The sequence below is a fragment of the Bos javanicus genome, chromosome 8 (assembly GCF_032452875.1).
Source record: "Bos javanicus breed banteng chromosome 8, ARS-OSU_banteng_1.0, whole genome shotgun sequence".
In the NCBI taxonomy this organism is placed as follows: domain Eukaryota; kingdom Metazoa; phylum Chordata; class Mammalia; order Artiodactyla; family Bovidae; genus Bos; species Bos javanicus.
Genome location: NC_083875.1, coordinates 39,057,001 through 39,076,434, shown reverse-complemented (window position 1 = coordinate 39,076,434; position 19,434 = coordinate 39,057,001). Strand labels below are relative to the sequence as shown.

Below are 19,434 nucleotides of genomic sequence, written 5' to 3'. Positions count from 1 at the left end.
TTAGGAAGACCAACGTTTTAGGAGCAAGCAGAGAAGGCAGAACAACAAAGAGACAGAGATGGAGTGATCAGAGGGAAACAAAAAGAATCCAAGAGGAGTGATGATACAACAGTAAGGGAAGAAGGATTCAGAAAGGATGTGGTGGTCCCCAGATCAAATATCACAGACAGGTCAAAGATAGTAAACGGTGAGGGGAGACCTTTGGTGAAATTAGTGCTTGGGGGAAAAAAGAAAGATGAAGTCACTCACTTCGGCAGTTCCTGTCAGCCATGGTCTGGCTCTTTCTGTAGCAGAATTAAAAAAAGATTTCTGGGCCCATTCCCATGACATGCCTGAGGGATTTCATCATGCTGTTGCTATGATAAAATTATAGGTTATGAGAATTTACTTAAAAGCCTTTAAAGACAGTGCCCTCGGATATCAAGCAGGATGGAGACATAGGAAATGGCAACAGTAAGTCTGAAAGGCTTTGACCCTAATGGAACACTCTCTTCAACAGAGTTCTCATAGCCATGCCAGCTTTATGCTTTCCTCTCAAGAACACAACCCTCATACTAGTTTCAGCTACCCCAAACATCAAAGTATACCTTCTTCCAAATTCTCCCATCCTGGAATGTGAAGTCAAGTGGGCCTTAGAAAGCATCACTACGAACAAAGCTAGTGGAGGTGATGGAATTCCAGTTGAGCTATTTCAAATCCTGAAAGATGATGCTGTGAAAGTGCTGCACTCAATATGCCAGCAAATTTGGAAAACTCAGCAGTGGCCACAGGACTGGCAAAGGTCAGTTTTCATTCCAGTCCCAAAGAAAGGCAATGTCAAAGAATGTTCAAACTACTGCACAATTGCACTCATCTCACATGCTAGTAAAGTAATGCTCAAAATTCTCCAAGCCAGGCTTCAGCAATACGTGAAATGCGAACTTCCAGAGTTTCAAGCTGGTTTTAGAAAAGGCAGAGAAACCAGAGATCAAACTGCCAACATCTGCTGGATCATGGAAAAAGCAAGAGAGCTCCAGAAAAACATCTATTTCTGCTTTATTGACTATGCCAAAGCCTTTGACTGTGTGGATCACAATAAACTGTGGAAAATTCTGAAAGAGATGGGAATACCAGACCACCTGACCTGCCTCTTGAGAAACCTATATGCAGGTCAGGAAGCAACAGTTAGAACTGGACATGGAACAACAGACTGGTTCCAAATAGGAAAAGGAGTACATCGAGGCCGTATATTGTCACTCTGCTTATTTAACTTCTATGCAGACTACATCATGAGAAACGCTGGGCTGGAAGAAGCACAAGCTGGAATCAAGATTGCCGGGAGAAATATCAAAATCCTCAGACATGCAGATGACACCACCCTTATGGCAGAAAGTGAAGAGGAACTAAAAAGCCTCTTGATGAAAATGAAAGAGGAGAGTGAAAAAGTTGACTTAAAGCTCAACATTCAGAAAACAAAGATCATGGCATCTGGTCCCATCACTTCATGGCAAATAGATGGGGAAACAGTGGCAGACTTTATTGTTTTGGGCTCCAAAATCACTGATGGTGATGGCAATTGCAGCCATGAAATTAAAAGACGCTTATTCCTTGGAAGGAAAGTTATGACCAACCTAGAGAGCATATTCAAAAGCAGAGATATTACTTTGCCAACAAAGGTCCGTCTAGTCAAGGCTACAGTTTTTCCAGTGGTCATGTATGGATGTGAAAGTTGGACTGTGAAGAAAGCTAAGCGCCGAAGAATTGATGGTTTTGAACTGTGGTGTTGGAGAAGACTCTTGAGAGTCCCTTGGACTGCAAAGAGATCCAACCAGTCCATCCTAAAGGAGATCAGCCCTGGGTGTTCATTGGAAGGAATGATGCTGAAGCTGAAACTCCAATACTTTGGCCACCTCATGGGAAGAGTTGACTCATTGGAAAAGACCTTGATGCTGGGAGGGATTGGGGGCAGGAGGAGAAGGGGACGACAGAGGATGAGATGGCTGGATGGCATCACTGACTGGACGGACATGAGTTTGAGTGAACTCCAGGAGTTGGTGATGGACAGGGAGGCCTGGCGTGCTGTGATTCATGGGGTTGCAAAGAGTCGGACATGACTGAGTGACTGAACTGAACTGAAAGTATTACTTCAAACACAGTCAGCTCCCAAGGAATTATATCTAGATTTTGTCTCACTTGATGCTACTTGCTACACTACTATCTTCAGCCCCTAATCCTCTTTCACATCCACAATATTTCCTCAGTACTATGACCTTCACTTCTAACTGCCCAAGACCCATATCCTACTCCCCACAGAGTCCACTTCCAATATTGGACATACCTGGCATGGCCCTATGGGACACTACTCATTAAGATAAGCTTATAAGGAATGAACATGTTTAGAGTATCATCTTATGCCTTTTAACTCAGAAAAGACAATGTGATACAATATAGTGTAAGCCATGACAGTTGGATTTTGCTTTTCTATTTTGTAATGCAAGTGCCTGACTTAAGCTTTGATTGCTGAGGCACCTACTTCAAAAATGATCATCTCAAATAAACACACATATAGTCCATGGAATTTTCCAGGCCAGAATACTGGAGTGGGTAGCCTTTCCCTTCTCTGTTGGATCTTCCCAACCCAGTGATCGAACCCAGGTCTCCCACATTGCAGGCAGATTCTTTATCAGCTGAGCCATAAGGGAAGCCCAAGAATACTGGTGTGGGTAGCCTATTCCTTCCCCAGTGGATCTTTCTGACCCAGGAATCAAACCGGGGTCTCCTGCATTGCAGGCAGATTCTTTACCAACTGAGCTACCAGAGAAGCCCAAATATACACAGCCAGTCACAAAACTAGATAAAGATCAGAAGATCTTGGTTGATTTCCATAACTGACAGTTTGGACTACTTGCTTTTTTTTTTTTTCCTATTCTTCCCATGCTTTAAATTCCTGCTTGTATATTTTAAATTCACCAATAAACAGTGAGCTCTCACTATCCTAGGATCACACACTCAATCCCAATAAAAAGCAGAACCTCAGACCCATGCACTCTCTCTACCTGTGACCTCTCTGTGTGGTCCCAGATATGCAGTGTAATTTCCAAATCCTATAATTATAGTCAGAGCTATGGGTTTTCCAATAGTCATGTATGGATGTGAGAATTAGACCATAAGGAAGGCTGAGTGCCAAAGAATTGATGCTTTTAAACTGTGACGTTGGAGGAGACTCTTAAGAGTCCCTTGGACTGCAAGAAGATCAAACCAGTCAATCCTAAAGGAAATCAACCCTGAATATTCATTGGAAGAACTGATGCTGAAGCTGAAACTCCAAGATTTTGGCCACCTGATGTGAAGAACTGACTCATTGAAAAAGGCCCTGATGCTGGGGAAGATTGTAGGCAGGAAGAAAAGGGGATGACAGAGGATGAGATGGTTGAATGGCATCACTGACTCAATGGACTTGAGTTTGAACAAACTCTGGGAGATGGTGAAGGACAGGGAAGCCTGGTGTGCTGCAGTCCATGGGGTTACAAAGTCGGACACAACTGAGTGACTAAACAACAACAACAAATAATTAACCTTTATTTCTTCAATTTCCTGATGGTTATTGCTGAAGGGCATTTTGCAATCATAATAAGAACATTAAGGGCCAGTCCAAATCCAACATTGGTTATTATTAACAGGCTAAGATCAGCACAAAACATACAATTTATAACATATTGTATTAAATTATTGTCAGGAGGCCAAGTTCAGGGTTGACTCTGGCACAGCTTTGTAAATTATCTTTGCCTTAAATACATGTAAAATACCACAGTTGACATATCTAAAGTTATAAAGGAATATTAGGAATTTCCAGGGCAAATGAGTACGATTAAATGGCCTTACCCTGTTCAAACAGTTGAAGACACCTAAAGGTAGATGTTCATCCGAATTGGAGGCAAGATATAGAAAAGTCAAACCAGTAACTAACAAAAGTTTATTCCACTTAATTTTGATAATCATATTAGGAAGGCAAATCTACAGAATTTAAAAAAAGATCATAGGATATATCTGAAAATCACAAGTAATTATTTTCATTTTCTGAATTACTGTCAATTATTGAGTTTGGCTATATTGTATAAATTTCTTGATAATTCACTGGCTATAATTTTTTTTTGAATCTTGTAGCATTTATTTCAGTCATTAAAAGATGCAGTAAATGGAAACTACACTGATTTACATTAGGCATGCACCTCGACCTGATACTGCTGTTAGTTTCTGACTGGCCCAAATCTTAATTTTTTTCATTGAGGCACATCATTAAAATTTTTTGAACCCTGATACACAGGGTAAGTTAACTTCTTCCTTGTTGCAGTTTAGTATGAAAATTACGTTCGCTGGCTAGATTCCTTTAACTAAAGGCCTCTAGACTCTCAGGCAACCTGTACTAGCTCGAGATCATATGTCATATAGATATTTAAGTGAATCATGGTATAAGGGAGACAGAGAATCTAGAAAGTTGAAATATATTTTTTCCAGCACTGATAATTAAACACTGGATAAGGAGGCCTACAGTTGAGTACCAAATTACTCTTCCCCTACTGCTGCCATTTCTGAGAGACACAAAGATGTATACTGATCTCCCCAAAAATCTGAAAGGAATCCACACAAATAACAGATTATTACCTATCCGGTCCCAGTATCAAATTATAGAGCAATTCCACCATTAAAATTATAGGAAGCAGTTAATGGGACTACAAGAAAAGCATCATCCCACAAACAGTAATATGCATCTAGTAGAGTTTTTCATTCATCTGTCAATTGTTTCACAAGACTAGCATTAAAAAAACACAACTCCAAATACATCTGACCCTCAAATCCCCCACACCAAAAATTGGTCTTTGTTCATTCTCAGATGACAGGATGTCCCAAGAGTGACAAAGGTGGGGGCCAACTCCCCCATAGCCTTTTCTTCAACTACCCCATCAACTGCTCTTCATCTCTTGAACTACCTTCCTTTTCCAAAGAGGTAATGCTGAGGTCAGTCAGAAAGGCTTTCTGAGAAGACTGGCTTGGATTTCTGCGTCTGTTCCAGTCGATTCAAGATGAATTGGCTTGTGTCAATGAAGCGCTCAACGCAGTTCAAAAACAGGCCTCAGCCCGACTGTCCAACTTTGGCCCAGGCTTGTCCATGCACTTTTCCCAACAAAGTTCCGTCATCTGGTGCACCAGCTGCTGGAAGCGCTGCTTCTGTGTCTCCACCTCAATGAAAGGTCGAAAGCAGCTGCGGGTCTACCGAGCCCAAACCCGCCGCGGAGCAAGACGAGGAGGAATCCATCCCACCGCGGTCACACGTGCGGAGACGAACTCCACACCAACTCACCGACCTTCACGTGTCTCCGCCGTGGAACCGGAACCACCCATTGGCTATAATTTTGAAAATCGAGATCTTATCACCTAGGTGTTATCACTTTCTTTTCTATTTGACTTTTAAAGGCTTTTTTAAAAATGATTTTCAAGTGGCAATTTGAAATTTTGATTTTTATTTGGATAAATTAAATAAGAATTAATGAATAACTGATTTTTTTTACTTCAACTGATTTAATTTCAGTTTGTGTTTTGTTAGTCTCTAAAATTGCAATATAGCATTTTCTTAGATGGAGTAGATGGAGGTATAGCTTTGATATTAGACACACTTGAGTCACAACTTCTCATCAGAACTTTGGCAAATATCATGACTGCTAAGAACTTCAAATCATCATTTGTAAAATGAAATGAATAATACCTACCTTGTAATATTATTTGTGAAGGTTTAAATGAAAATTATGCACAGTGCTTGGCCCACTGTAGACACACTAATATTTGACAAGGAAGCCAAGAATACTCAATGGAATAAAAACAGTCTCTTCAATAAATGGTGCTGGGAAAACTGGATTATAACATGTAAAAGCATGAAACAATCCCTATCTACACCACTCACAAAAATTAACTCACAGTGAATTAAAGACTTAAATGTAAGACCTGAAACCATGAAACTCCTAGAAGAAAACATAGTCAAAAAGCTCCCTGACCTGGGTCAGTTCAGTTCAGTTCAGTTCAGTCACTCAGTTGTGTCCGACTCTTTGTGACCCCATGAATTGCAGCATGCCAGGCCTCCCTGTCCATCACCAACTCCCGGAGTTCACTCAAACTCATGTCCGTCCAGTCGGTGATGCCATCCAGCCATCTCATCCTCTGTCATCCCCTTCTCCTCCTGCCCCCAATCCCTCCCAGCACCAGAGTCTTTTCCAATGAGTCAACTCTTCACATGAAGTGGCCAAAGTATTGGAGTTTCAGCTTTAGCATCATTCCTTCCAAAGAACACCCAGGACTGATGTCCTTTAGAATGGACTAGTTGGATCTCCTTGCAGTCCAAAGGACTCTTGAGAGTTTTCTCCAACACCACAGTTCAAAAGCATCAATTCGTCAGTGCTCAGCTTTCTTCACAGTCCAACTCTCACATCCATACATGACCACTGGAAAAACCATAGCCTTGACTAGACGGGTCAGCTATTCTTAATAACCTTTACAGACTATAGTCATCTCTCTAAAATTATTAAAAATAGATTCTAGATAAGTAGAAAGGATTATAGATTTCATATAACCAAAGAGCTCCCTGCCAGCTAGGCAAAGATTGATATATGTTGGATGTAGAGCCACACACTCTTATGTCAGTTTTTAAACCAAAATTTTTTCTAAAGACCTAAAACTTTTCATAACTCATTTGATAGCAAAATATGGCCTGAATTCATTTCCAGTTCTTGCCTGGAGAATCCCAGGGATGGGGGAGCCTTGTGGGCTGCCGACCACGGGGTCGCACAGAGTCGGACACGACTGAAGCGACTTAGCAGCAGCAGCAGCATTAACAGTTAAATCCTGACCTAAACCAACATGATGTCTTTATTTATTTCACTTAATGTATATTTTCCTGTGCTCACTATAAAGTTATTAATTTTTTATTATGAGGTGCTCCCCTAGTCCCTGCTGGGTGTGCTCCCCTAGTCCCTGCTGGGTGTGCTAGTTATAGACAATATGTATTCTACATGACAATCTTAAAATCTAAAAAAACTCTGAATTTTGAAAAACAACTGGCCCGAAGGTTTGTGATAAGATACTGTGGACTGTGGTTGCTTTCTTGATCTGCTACACTCAGGGTTTGTAAAAGGATAAAGAAGGATGGAATGAAATGGTATCACGATTTTTTCAATTACTTAGAATCCCAACAGAAGGCTGAAGAAGTTTGTCAGATATACTATATGCAGCTACGCTCTGGCCTTAAAATAGAAAAAAAGGTCTGTTACTTTAGGAAAGAAACCACCAAAAGGCATTCATCAACAGGTAAGGAGAAACTATGCATTTCCTGATAATTTTTCAACATAATGATGGGCGTTGATTTGCCTTCACTTATCACATCAAGATACGTAATTTCCTTCCTCACCCAAATTCCTTCTGGAAAAGAGTAAGGATGAGAAACTATTTTTTAGTCATTTTCAGAAGGGCATATAAAGTTTTTAATAGTGTGGAAGAAATGGTTATATCATGTTAAGTAAAAATAGAGGATACAAAATTATAAATATATTTTATAATATTTTTAAATGTTTTTTCTTTTATTTAATGCCTGGACTCCAATGAGTGTGTCCTATTGGGATAAAAGTATGTAGAAAGTATTGATCCCTTCAGACCATAGCATGACCAAAGCCCTGGGGTCAGTCATCACTGTGAGCAAGCAGCCTTGACTGGAAGTCCTCAAAGGGGTGATGGGAAGGGGTCTGCACTGAGTGAGGACTGACAGTCCACTCCTATCCCCACCCCCGTCCTGCAGCTGAGAAGTACAAAGAGCATCTGGCATTAGTTGCCTGTGAGCAGCTGAACCACCTTCAACAGTCTGTGGAGCAGGGCTTCACCTTGGGTAAAACGATGGTCCCATACACTACAGCAACTGGCCTTCCAAGTATCAAAGGTAAGATTGGTCACAGGGGTGTGTGAGGGTGAGAAGAGAGGCAGGACATGGGACCCTCGCAAGTGCTGGTGCAAGAAGCAGCCCCAACTCTACAATTTCATGTATATCAGAAACTTCTGTCCTTTTTAAGTGGTATCCAAAGTAGTACAGGGTATCTGCTGTAACAGTACTTGTGCACTCTATAGTCAGAACTATACTATTGTTTTGAAATGCTTGCTATGGATTGGAATTTCATCTACATAATTCCTGAGAAAAATATATTATCCTTTTTGGGGGGGGAAAAAACACATTATCTCTCCAAATTTCAACATTTTGACAATGAAAGAAAAGGAAGAGCTATTATATTTTCAAATACAATTTCAACTCAAAAATTTTAAATAATTGTTGATTGTTTTAAATTATATCACACACATGTGAATAAATTCAATATTTAAAGTTCTTAATGTTTTATATATTATTTTCTTTAGCATAATTTTACACTATAAATAAAATATAATTTTTTTTCCTCTAGGGCCTATATATGTAGTCTCTAAATCTGACCCAGTTTACCCCAGCATGCTGCAGAAATATCATTTTTTGCATGTGCTGATATATTAAAAAAATTAAGAGTACTGATTTAAGTGTTGCAGTTTTTTTAGCCAGAAGACAAAATGAGGCTCACACTTGCATCCTCCAGGATTGTTGAAAGTCTCCAAGTAACTCCATCTTTATAGATGGGTATTCACTTATCCATGTCTATCAAAATACAGTCCCCTGTTGTCCACAGTTCCCTAGATCATATAAATTAAGAAGCAGAGTTTTCTTCAGGCAACGTCTATCACTTTTCTGGTTTCTTTCTCCCCATCAAACCCTCCCCTTAAGCACACTAATATGGCCTCCCACGGCCTTCACACAGGAGGCTAGCATCTTTGATCTCCTTCATGCAGATGGTTAGCATCTTACGATCCCATAACGTAGCTCAACCTTTGAGCTATGTTAAGTTTGTGCCTGAGACTTTCATCTATTCAACGGTGATAGACAAAGTACAACTCAAATTGCAAAGACAAACAAACAAAAAAAAACCACAACACATTTAGAAGGTTTCTTAATTTCCAAAAGATTTTTCATGGAAACAAATTTTTAAATTCTTAATGACAAGATTTTTACTTGTTACAGAACATTCTGCTTCCCTGAGTACATACAACGATCAGTTCATTACTTTTGTTTTGGAGGATGGAAGCTATGAGATCTATGTGGAGGACTTGATAGACAACCAAGAGAAAGGTAGACTATTTCCTTTTGTCTATAATAATATAATGATGACTAGTAAAGTAAAAGTTAATAAACTTAGCAAACTGTAAACAATAGATTAACTCAGATATGGCTAATAGATTTCATGCTACGTGCTTACTCCAATGCACTGGCAATAGATGCTTGAATATCACTGTATTGGGGAGGATTCAGAAGCTTATTCAGGGTTCATCGAGGAAGAATGATGATATTGAGAAGTCGCATCTGTTGTGAAATATGGAAGGAAGTACCACACATATTTACTGTCATTAAATTATTAATATCTACTAGGTCTTTCCAGTTTTATCAATACCACTAGAGTGTAATTCCAGAGAAGGCAATGGCACCCCATTCCAGTACTCTTGCCAGGAAAATCCCATGGAAGGAGGAGCCTGGTGGGCTGCAGTCCATGGGGTCGCGAAGAGTCGGACACGACTGAGCGATTTCACTTTCACTTTTCACTTTCATGCACTGAAGAAGGAAATGTCAACCCACTCCAGTATTCTTGCCTGGAGAATCCCAGGGATGGGGGAGCCTGGTGGGCTGCCGTCTATGGGGTCACACAGAGTCGGACACGACTGAAGTGACTTAGCATAGCATAGCATAGAATAGAGTGTAATTTTAGCAAAAGAGTATACCAATGCTATGAACAACATTTTAAATATTTTAATACCAACATTGTTGGAGAAATCCTCAGAGCATATTTATACATTTTTAAGACCTTTCTCAAAGCCACAAAAGTTTTGCTTTTATTGACACATAATAAGAGGATGTTTTCTGATGTTATATATGTTGAAACCGAAATCATTTGATAAAATTATATCTCACTAAAGGGATTTTATGCATTCTCTTTCAGACAAGGTGTTACTCCGTTACTATGATTCCCAATTCCCCTCAAGTGAAACAGGTAATTTGGGAAGCTGGGTAGCTCTGGGGCTAGAATTCTTAAATTTAGGGGTAAAGACAAATCCAAACATGTTCCATGGGAAAGGAAGGTGTCTCAGAAGGTTCTCTCCTACCCAGTTCATGGTAAAAAATATTGGATTTTAGATTTTAAAAGGACTTATTCCATCTCATCCATTTTGCAGTTTAATAATTAGGACAAACTGGCTGCATTTAACAGAGATTCAGAATAACAGTGTCTTAAGTTACACAAATTTTATTTCTGTTTTAGCTAGGGCATAATGGCAGTTCAACATGTTGCCCAGGGACCAAGCTCCTTTCATCTTTGTGGCTCTGTAGCATCTACATGATTCAAGATTCCTTGCCACCATGAAATATCTTATCAGAAGGACAGAGGAAGACAAACTATGAGTTTTATTTCCTTTAAGAACACAACCTGGAAGTTGTACCATTCACCTCATGTTGGTCAGAACTAAGACATATTGCTACATAAGGCAGGCTTGGAAATATTCTAGAGGAGTTAGATATTGGGAGACAACTATCAGTGGCTTTCTATGCAGACACGGAAGCTGACACTGAGAGCAATACCCATTAGAGTCTCAATTCTACTATTAGAAAGCATATAAGAAAACTAACTTCTCTCCTAAAGGGCCTTAGAATTACACCTTACTGTCCAATGACTCTTTAGTTTTATCTGGGTACAAATATTTCTAATAGATGTGTTGGTGAATGAAATAGTCATTTTACATCTTGGTCTCTTTTCCTGGGTGTTAAATTCATTTAAATTAAAATGAGTTACAGTTCTTAACTTTATAATTTGTGTGTTTTAATTGCAAGATGGTGGTGGCAGTCATCGGAAGTTAATGGTAAACCTGAGCCCCACAAAAGACAAAGACTTCTTGCTGCATGCCAACAGTAAGGAGCACTCTGTGGAGGTAACAGAAACATGCACCTAATTGTCATGATTGACTCTACTCATCTGTGCAGATTTGGGGGTTGGCGGTACTTCAAAGAAGTTTTGTTTGTAATATTGTAAATAAAACAAAATCAGTTACAATTAATACCTTGCTTCTGAAATAGGGAAGGGAGTAAAATTGGCATGTGTAGCCTTCCTACTGAAAGTCTGGTCTCTGCCAGCAGTGCAGCATTACCTGGGAGCTTGTTAGAAATGTAGACTTTCAGACTCCCTCACAACTGAATCAAAATAAGCATTTTAACAAATCTCCAGGAGACTCATAGGTACTCCTGGGTACATAGGTACTCATAGGTACATAGACTCATTAAAGTTTGAGAAGCACTGCTGAATAGAATGATATAAAATCCTTTCTATTTGGCTGTAGGAACTGCTGTTTTCTTCCAGGCAGTATTTCCTTGTAAAATATCATTATCTTGGGCAACTGAAAAGTCATTTTATAGTCTGAAACTGCTAAAGGGGTGGGTTCATAAACATTTCCATATGCCAAGATATAGAGACAGCATAACAACCTACATTCTAATCACAGGATTCACTTCCCTGTCTTCCTCAGTTAGTAAATAGAACTGTTATGTTGGTCATGATAAGTGAACAATGAAAAGAAATAGAGGAAAACAATAGAATGGAAAAGACTAGAGATCTCTTCAAGAAAATTAGAGATACCAAGGGAACATTTCATGCAAAGATGGACACAATAAAAGACAGAAAAGGTATGGGCCTAACAGAAGCAGAAGATACTAAGAAGAGGTGGCAAGAATACATAGAAGAATTGTACAAAAAAAAGATCTTAACGACCCAGATAACCACAATGGCGTGATTACTCACCTACAGCCAGACATCCTGGAGTATGAAGTCAAGCAGGCCTTAGGAAGCATCACTACAAACAAAGCCAGTGGAGGTGATAGGATTCCAGCAGAGCTATTTAAAATCCTAAAAGATGATGCTGTGAAAGTGCTGCACTCAATATGCCAGCAAATTTGGAAAACTCAACAGTGGCCATAGGACTGGAAAAGGTCAGTTTTCATTCCAATCCCAAAGAAGGGCCCTGCCAAAGAATGTTCAAACTATTGCACAATTGTGCTTGTTTCACATGCCAGCAAGGTAATGCTCAACAATATGTGAACTGAGAACTTGAAGATGTACAAGCTGGATTTAGAAAAGGCAGAGGAACCAGAGATCAAATTGCCAACATCTGTTGGATCATATAAAAAGCAAGGGGATGCCAGGAAAACATCATCTTTTGCCTTCATTGACTAGGCTAAAGCCTTTGACTCTGTGGATCATAACAAACTGTGGAGTATTCTTAAAGAGATGGGAATACCAGACCACCTGACCTGCCTCCTGAGAAACCTGTATGCAGGTCAAGAAGCAACAGTTAGAACCAGCCATGGAACAATGGACTGGTTCAAACTAAGGAAAGAAGTACATCAAGGCTCTATATTGTCACCCTGCTTATTTAACTTATATGCAGAGTACATCATGTGAAATGCTGGGCTGAATGAAGCACAGGATGGAATCAAGATTGCCAGGAGAAATATCAATAACCTCAGACATGCAGATGACAACCACCCTAATGGCAGAAAGCAAAGAGGAACTAAACAGCCTCTTGAGGAAGGTTAAAGAGAAGAGTGAAAAAGCTGGCTTAAAACTCAACATTCAAAAAACTAAGATCATGGTATTGGTCCCATGACTTCATGGCAAATTGATGGGGATAAAATGAAAACAGTGACAGACTTATCTTCTTGGGCTCCAAAATCACTGTAGATGGTGATTGCAGCTATGAAATTAAATGACACTTGTACCTTGGAAGAAAAGCTATGACAAACCCAGATAGTCTGTTAAAAAAAAGAAACATCACTTTGCCTACAAAGGTCCATATAGCCAAAGCTAAGGCCTTTCCATTAGTCATGTACAGATGGGAGAGTTGGACCATAAAGAAGGCTGAACACAAAAGAATTGATGCTTTCGAACTGTGGTGCTGGAGAAGACTCTTGAGAGTTCCTTGGACAACAAGGTGATCAAATCAGTCAATCCTAAAGGATATCAACTCTGAATATTCATTAGAAGAATTGATGCTGAAGCTGAAGCTCTAATACTTTGGTCATCTGATTTGAAGAGCCGATACCCTGGGAAAGACCTTGATGCCAGAAAAGATAGAGGGCAGGAGAAGAAGGGGACAACAGAGGGTAAAATGGATGGCATCACTGACTCAATGGACATGAGTCTGAGCAAACTCAGGGAGATAGTGAAGGACAGGGAAGCCTGGCGTGCTGCAGTTCATTAAATCACAGAGTTGGACACGACTTGGTGACTGAACAACAAGAGCAGTATAGCCATGCAAGGTACTAATGTAAACTCTGGATGCATCTCCCTTAACAAAACATTTCTAAGTTTATATAACAGTGTTTGGCATATATAATTACTCAACAATACAAGCTGACTCCTAATGAGCTTTATTATATATACCAAGTTGTGTGCTAAAGGTTAAGTACTATCTTATTTAATTCTCACAGTAATTCTCTCTTATGAAGTCATTGTATTGGTCAGATACACTGTGTAACGAACCACTTGATAACTTAAAATAATACTCATTTATATCACTCACATATCTATGGGTAAGTTAGGGGTTGAACTAGAAAACTGGCTGCAATAAAAACTTGAGACTTGAAACATAAAGCAAAGTGTCTAGTTCTCAGAGATACCACATGGCAAAAAGAGAAGTATGAATCCAGAACTACTGCATGAAGATCCACTTATTCTAAGCCATTATGTCTCTCAAAATATACTATCAGTGAATCAAATCAAATTCCCCTACTTGGGCCCTCTGCTCACTTCCTCCCCACTTCCTATCCCCTATCCAGTAAGCAGGCTTGCTAGAAATATCAAGTTATGAATAATTATTCTGTTTTAGTTTTCAACACAGGGATGTAAAGTTGACTCTGAACTTCCCACTCACATATTGGTTACTTTCTCTCTTGTTTTCCTCAGCTACAAAAATGTGAAAACCAGTTGCCAGAACAAACCTTCTTTGTCCTTCATGAGACGTCCTCCCAGTGTGTTTCATTTGAATGTAAGAGCAATCCTGGAGTGTTTCTAGGAGTAAAGGATAACCAACTAGCTCTAATTAAAAGAGGGGAACACCCTGAGGATTCAAATTCACAGAATATCACATTTAAGCTCTCAAACTTAATGTGATGGAAAGCTGCAGATCTTGGGTTGAGTAGCCCAAATAGCTACCACTGCAAAAAAGATGAGATATAAAGAGACAGAGGCACTAATAAAAAGACAACTCGAAGCTCTACAGATTGACCATTTCACAACCAGAGTAAAACATCAAGATTGTTTATAAATACTCAAAATTTCAGATGCCTAAATGGCTAAGCAGGTAATATGAATATGTGAAAAGGCAAGAATAATTTTAAAATTAAGAAAATTAAATCTAGTATTTAAAAGTGAATAATTTCATCTCTCATTTTTAAAATTCCAATTTTTATAGATTGCATTAACTTTAAGTAAGGCATTCTTACATTAGAAAGTAAAATAAATTTTATTTCAGACATAAAACTGAAATTATTAGGAATATCTAACAAACTAGAATTTTTTTTTGAAGCATTGAGCCACAACATATGTTCAGGCATCCAAGTACCATGGACTGCAAGTGCTATGGAAGGGCCAGGAGTCCTCAGCCTACTAGAGCTTACATGGGACACAGGATTAATATTACAATTTCAATAACTGGCTATCCCTCATATGTCCTTCTGACCCTGACTTTCAGGAACCCATGACTTTTGATATATTCATCACCTTAAACAAAATTTTTTCTAATCCTTTCTTCTCACATGCACAATTCCTTTTATTGTCTGATTTTCCAATGACCCTGCTTACTATGGAATGTGTGACTTGTTCCTTCCTCTTTTCTTTTGACCAACTGTGTCCTTTTGTACTCCCTGACCTCACTTCTACATCACCTGATCTCTCATGCCAATATGTTTACTCTGCTTTTTCTACCTGATGCTGTAGAATTTTACATAAACCTATTGGTGGCAATATTTTTCATTAAACATCTTTGTGTTTTATTGTTACTAAGGTACTAAAGTTTATAGTCAATCATATAATAACATTTCTCAACTACTAGTTTTTGCTTATTTTAAAACCTTTGCAATTTCTACTGTAATTTTTCATAGGTGTAATACTGACAATAAATGATAAACATAATGACAAAATACTTACAAAATAAGACTTTTTCTGAAAGTGTAGGCTTTTTAAGTTGTTGAGATATATTGACTATAACTGCTGGTGCAACATAAAAGAGGCTGGGAATTACTATATGAGGGCAAAAACTTATAGAACAATATATCTTTGTTTCATTACTTTGTCAATAATTTAACTATAAAGACAACAATAAAAACAGAATCTATATCATTCCCTCTGAAAAACACTAAATGTTGATGATGTGTATCTGTATAATATACTTAAAATGATTACTATTAAGTAACCAAATATATCCATTACATTGTTCATATTCTTAAATAAACTGTGTTTTTCAAAAGCATATGAGACCAGAGTGATTTTGTCATAAAATGACTCAATATTGTGAAATTCTTAAGTGAAAGTACACATACCCTAATCCGTCAATGCTAGTAAGTGGAGGAAGTTATTTCTCTAATATTTTTGGTGATTCAAAATTAAGTAAAATTTTCCAGAGAAGAGATTGTGTCTTTTTCATTTTTGCACTCCCAGTGCCCATCATGGTGGCCAGCACAAAGTAGGTATTCAGTGACTTAAACCCAAGATCAAACAGCCAACACATACTTGCATTATAATTTTAACCTAAGACTTCCAACCTGGTTTTCTTATTTTACATGATTAATTTTCCTTTAAAAAACACTTTCTGTCATCGCTATAGTCAGTGTTATTTGATTAAAATATTCAAATGTATGGTGGTTTTTGTCACTTAGATGCCTGTGTTTTGATGGTGGATAAAAGCAATGCCAAAGAATGCTCACACTACCGCACAATTGCACTCATCTCACACGCTAGTGAAGTAATGCTCAAAATTCTCCAAGCCAGGCTTCAACAGTACGTGAACTGTGAACTTTCAGATGTTCAAGCTGGTTTTAGAAAAGGCAGACATCAATTGCCAACATCTGCTGGATCATGGAAAAAGCAAGAGAGCTCCAGAAAAACATCTATTTCTGCTTTATTGACTATGCCAAAGCCTTTGACTGTGTGGATCACAAGAAACTGGAAAATTCTGAAAGAGATGGGAATACCAGACCACCTAACCTGCCTCTTGAGAAACTTGTATGCAGGTCAGGAAGCAACAGTTAGAACTGGACATGGAACAACAGACTGGTTCCAAATAGGAAAAGGAGTACGTCAAAGCTGTATATTGTCACCCTGCTTATTTAACTTCTATGCAGAATACATCATGAGAAACGCTGGGCTGGAGGAAGCACAAGCTGGAATCATGATTGCCAGGAGAACTATCAATAATCTCAGATATGCAGATGACACCACCCTTATGGCAGAAAGTGAAGAAGAACTAATGAACCTCTTGATAAAAGTGAAAGAGGAGAGTGGAAAAAGTTGGCTTAAAACTCAACATTCAAAAAACTAAGATCATGGAATCTGGTCCCATCACTTCATGGCAAATAGATGGGGAAACAGTGACAGAATTTATTTTCTTGGGCTCCAAAATTACTGCAGATGCAGCCATGAAATTAAAGATGCTTGCTCCTTGAAAGAAAAGCCATGATCAACCTAGACAGCATGTTAAAAAGCACAGACATTACTTTATCAACAAAGGTCTGTCTAGTCAAAGCTTTGGTTTTTCCAGTAGTCTTGTATGGATGTGAGAGCTAGACTATAAAGAAAGCTGAGTGCTGAAGAACTGATGCTTTTGAACTGTGGTATTGGAGAAGACTCTTGAGAGTTCCTTGGACTGCAAGGACATCCAACCAGTCCATCCTAAAGAAAATCAGTCCTGGGTGTTCATTGGAAGGACTGATGCTGAAGCTGAAACTCCAATACTTTGGCCACTTGATGTGAAGAACTGACTCATTTGAAAAGACCCTGATGCTAGGAAAGATTGAAGACAGGAGGAGAAGGGGATGACAGAGGATGAGATGGTTGGATGGCATCACTGACTCAATGGACATGAGTTTGAGTAGATTCCAGGAGTTGGTGACGGACAGGGATGCCTGGTGTGCTGTAGTCCATGGGGTCGCAAAGAGTTGGACATGACTGAGCAACTAAACTGTACTGAACTGAAGAAGGCAAAAGAACTGTGCTCCAAAAACTGTAAGATGCTGATGAAATAAATCAAAGAAGACACAAACAGATGGAAAGATATACCAATTTCTTGGAATGGAAGAATATTTTATAATTATATATTTGTTACATTTTACAATATAAACAAATATCAAATCATTATAAAGCACACTTAGAACTAATATAATGTTATGTCAATTATATCTCATTTTAAAAAGATTCCAGTAGATTAAACTCTTTGCAACAGTAACCATCTGTCATATAAGTGCCTTTGTTCCTAGAAAGAATTAAGTTACATGATATTGATGATTTAACACAACTCCATCACCAGTTCAGAACCACTCGACTGATGCTCAGCAATTTATCTTTTCAGATTAAAGTTTGGAACTCATACACATTTAACATTTAGCATTAGTCACCTTTGTTTTTTCATATTAAACTTTAACAGGTGTTGGCTCACTTTGGCCAAACCTGCTAGTCTTCTAAGGATGCCTCTCTCCTGCAGACTCCTTATTGCTCCTCTACCTGAAACATTCATTCCTACCAGTCTATTTTTTCACATCTGATATATCTTCTTGATTCTTTTCTATCAATGTCTTTCCCATGCTTCCTTCAAAATCCAGTTGTCTCCATCATCTTATTATCTTTTCAAGATTTATGGATGACTCTGACTGTAGTGACGAAGTTGACTGTATTCTGCCTAGCAATGTATGTATGCATAATTTATCTTCCATAAAGGGGTGTAATACCATGAGGACATGTTCTTTTTTCTTTTAATCTTCCTTCTAGGACACACAGTGATCTATAACTAGGACAAGTTAATTTTATTCTGTTCTTATTTGTATCTTCATTTCAGGATTATAGCAAACTTTTGTCAGAACACATCTTTCAGAGAATATGCCAAACTTCTTTGTCCTATGTCATTCTCTTCTCAAACATCTGTTAATCACTTTGCCAACAAAGATCCATATAGTCAAACCTATTGTTTTTCCAGTAGTCATGTATGGAAGTGAGAGTTGGACCATGAAGAAGGCTGAGTGCCAAAGAATTGATGCTTTCTAACTGTGGTGCTGGAGAAGACTCTTGAGAGTCCCTTGGACTGCAAGGAGATCAAACCAGTCAATCCTAAAGGAAATCAACCCCGAGTAATCATTGGAAGGACTGATGCTGAAGCTGAAGCTCCAATACTTTGGCCACCTGACTTGAAGAGCCAACTCAGTGGAAAAGACCGTGATGCTAGGAAAGATTGAGGGCAAAAAGAGAAGTGGGTGACAGAGGATGAGATGGTTGGATGGCATCATCAACTCAATGGATATGAGTCTGATCTAACTGCAGGAGATAGTGAAGGACAGGGAAGCCTGGTGTGCTATAGTCCATGGGGTCACAAAGAGTTGGACAGGACTGCATGATGGAACAACAAATTAATTCTTTAGATCTTGGTAAAGTCTTCTCAAGTGTACCATATTACTGATGCAAAATACTCACACTGGGAAAACAGTTCCCACATTAACGGGGTAAGGGAGTGAATATTGATGGATAAAGCTAAAATGTTAGGCATGGAACATATCATTCAGGGTTTTATAAGTCATGTTAAAAATTTGGTTTTTACTCTATGTGCAAAGGGAATCCATCAAACTTTCGAGCAAGATGACGAGATTCAGTGGATTGGAAGGAAGGAAGGAAGAAAAGAAGTGGAGAGATTATTTGGAGAGCTATTACAATAATCCAAGTTTTTAAAATGATGTTTGGTTTAAGGTAATGGCAGAGAAGGCAATGGCACCCCACTCCAGTACTCTTGCCTGGAAAATCCCATGGACGGAGGAGGCTGGTAGGCTGCAGTCCGTGGGGTCGCTAAGAATCGGACACGACTGAGCGACTTCACTTTCACTTTTCACTTTCATGCATTGGAGAAGGAAATGTCAACCCACTCCAGTATTCTTGCCTGGAGAATCCCAGGGACGGCGGAGCCTGGTGGGCTGCCGTCTATGGGGTGGCACAAAGTCAAACACGACTGAAGCGACTTAGCAGCAGCAGCAGTAGACAATGGAATTAGTGCACAGAT

At 38.9% G+C, this 19,434-nt stretch overlaps 1 protein-coding gene and 1 pseudogene across 5 annotated transcripts in view; one reads left to right on the top strand and one right to left on the bottom strand.

Annotated features, from left to right (window-relative positions):
• Positions 1-15,651, top strand: part of IL33 (interleukin 33) — a 125,573-nt gene extending 109,922 nt beyond the window's left edge. For 4 of the 5 annotated variants that reach the window (XM_061425328.1, XM_061425327.1, XM_061425326.1 and 1 more), the window contains 6 exons: positions 7,210-7,332; positions 7,817-7,954; positions 9,110-9,217; positions 10,080-10,130; positions 10,964-11,061; positions 14,088-15,651. In XM_061425328.1, coding sequence (XP_061281312.1) covers positions 7,210-7,332; positions 7,817-7,954; positions 9,110-9,217; positions 10,080-10,130; positions 10,964-11,061; positions 14,088-14,294 — 725 coding nt within the window. In that variant the 3' untranslated portion in view covers positions 14,295-15,651. The remainder of the gene's footprint in view (positions 1-7,209; positions 7,333-7,816; positions 7,955-9,109; positions 9,218-10,079; positions 10,131-10,963; positions 11,062-14,087) is intronic. The other variant, XM_061425329.1, reaches the window with a different exon arrangement.
• Positions 4,124-5,342, bottom strand: LOC133252607 (mitochondrial import inner membrane translocase subunit Tim8 A-like; annotated as a pseudogene).
• Positions 15,652-19,434: the final 3,783 nt, after the last annotated feature.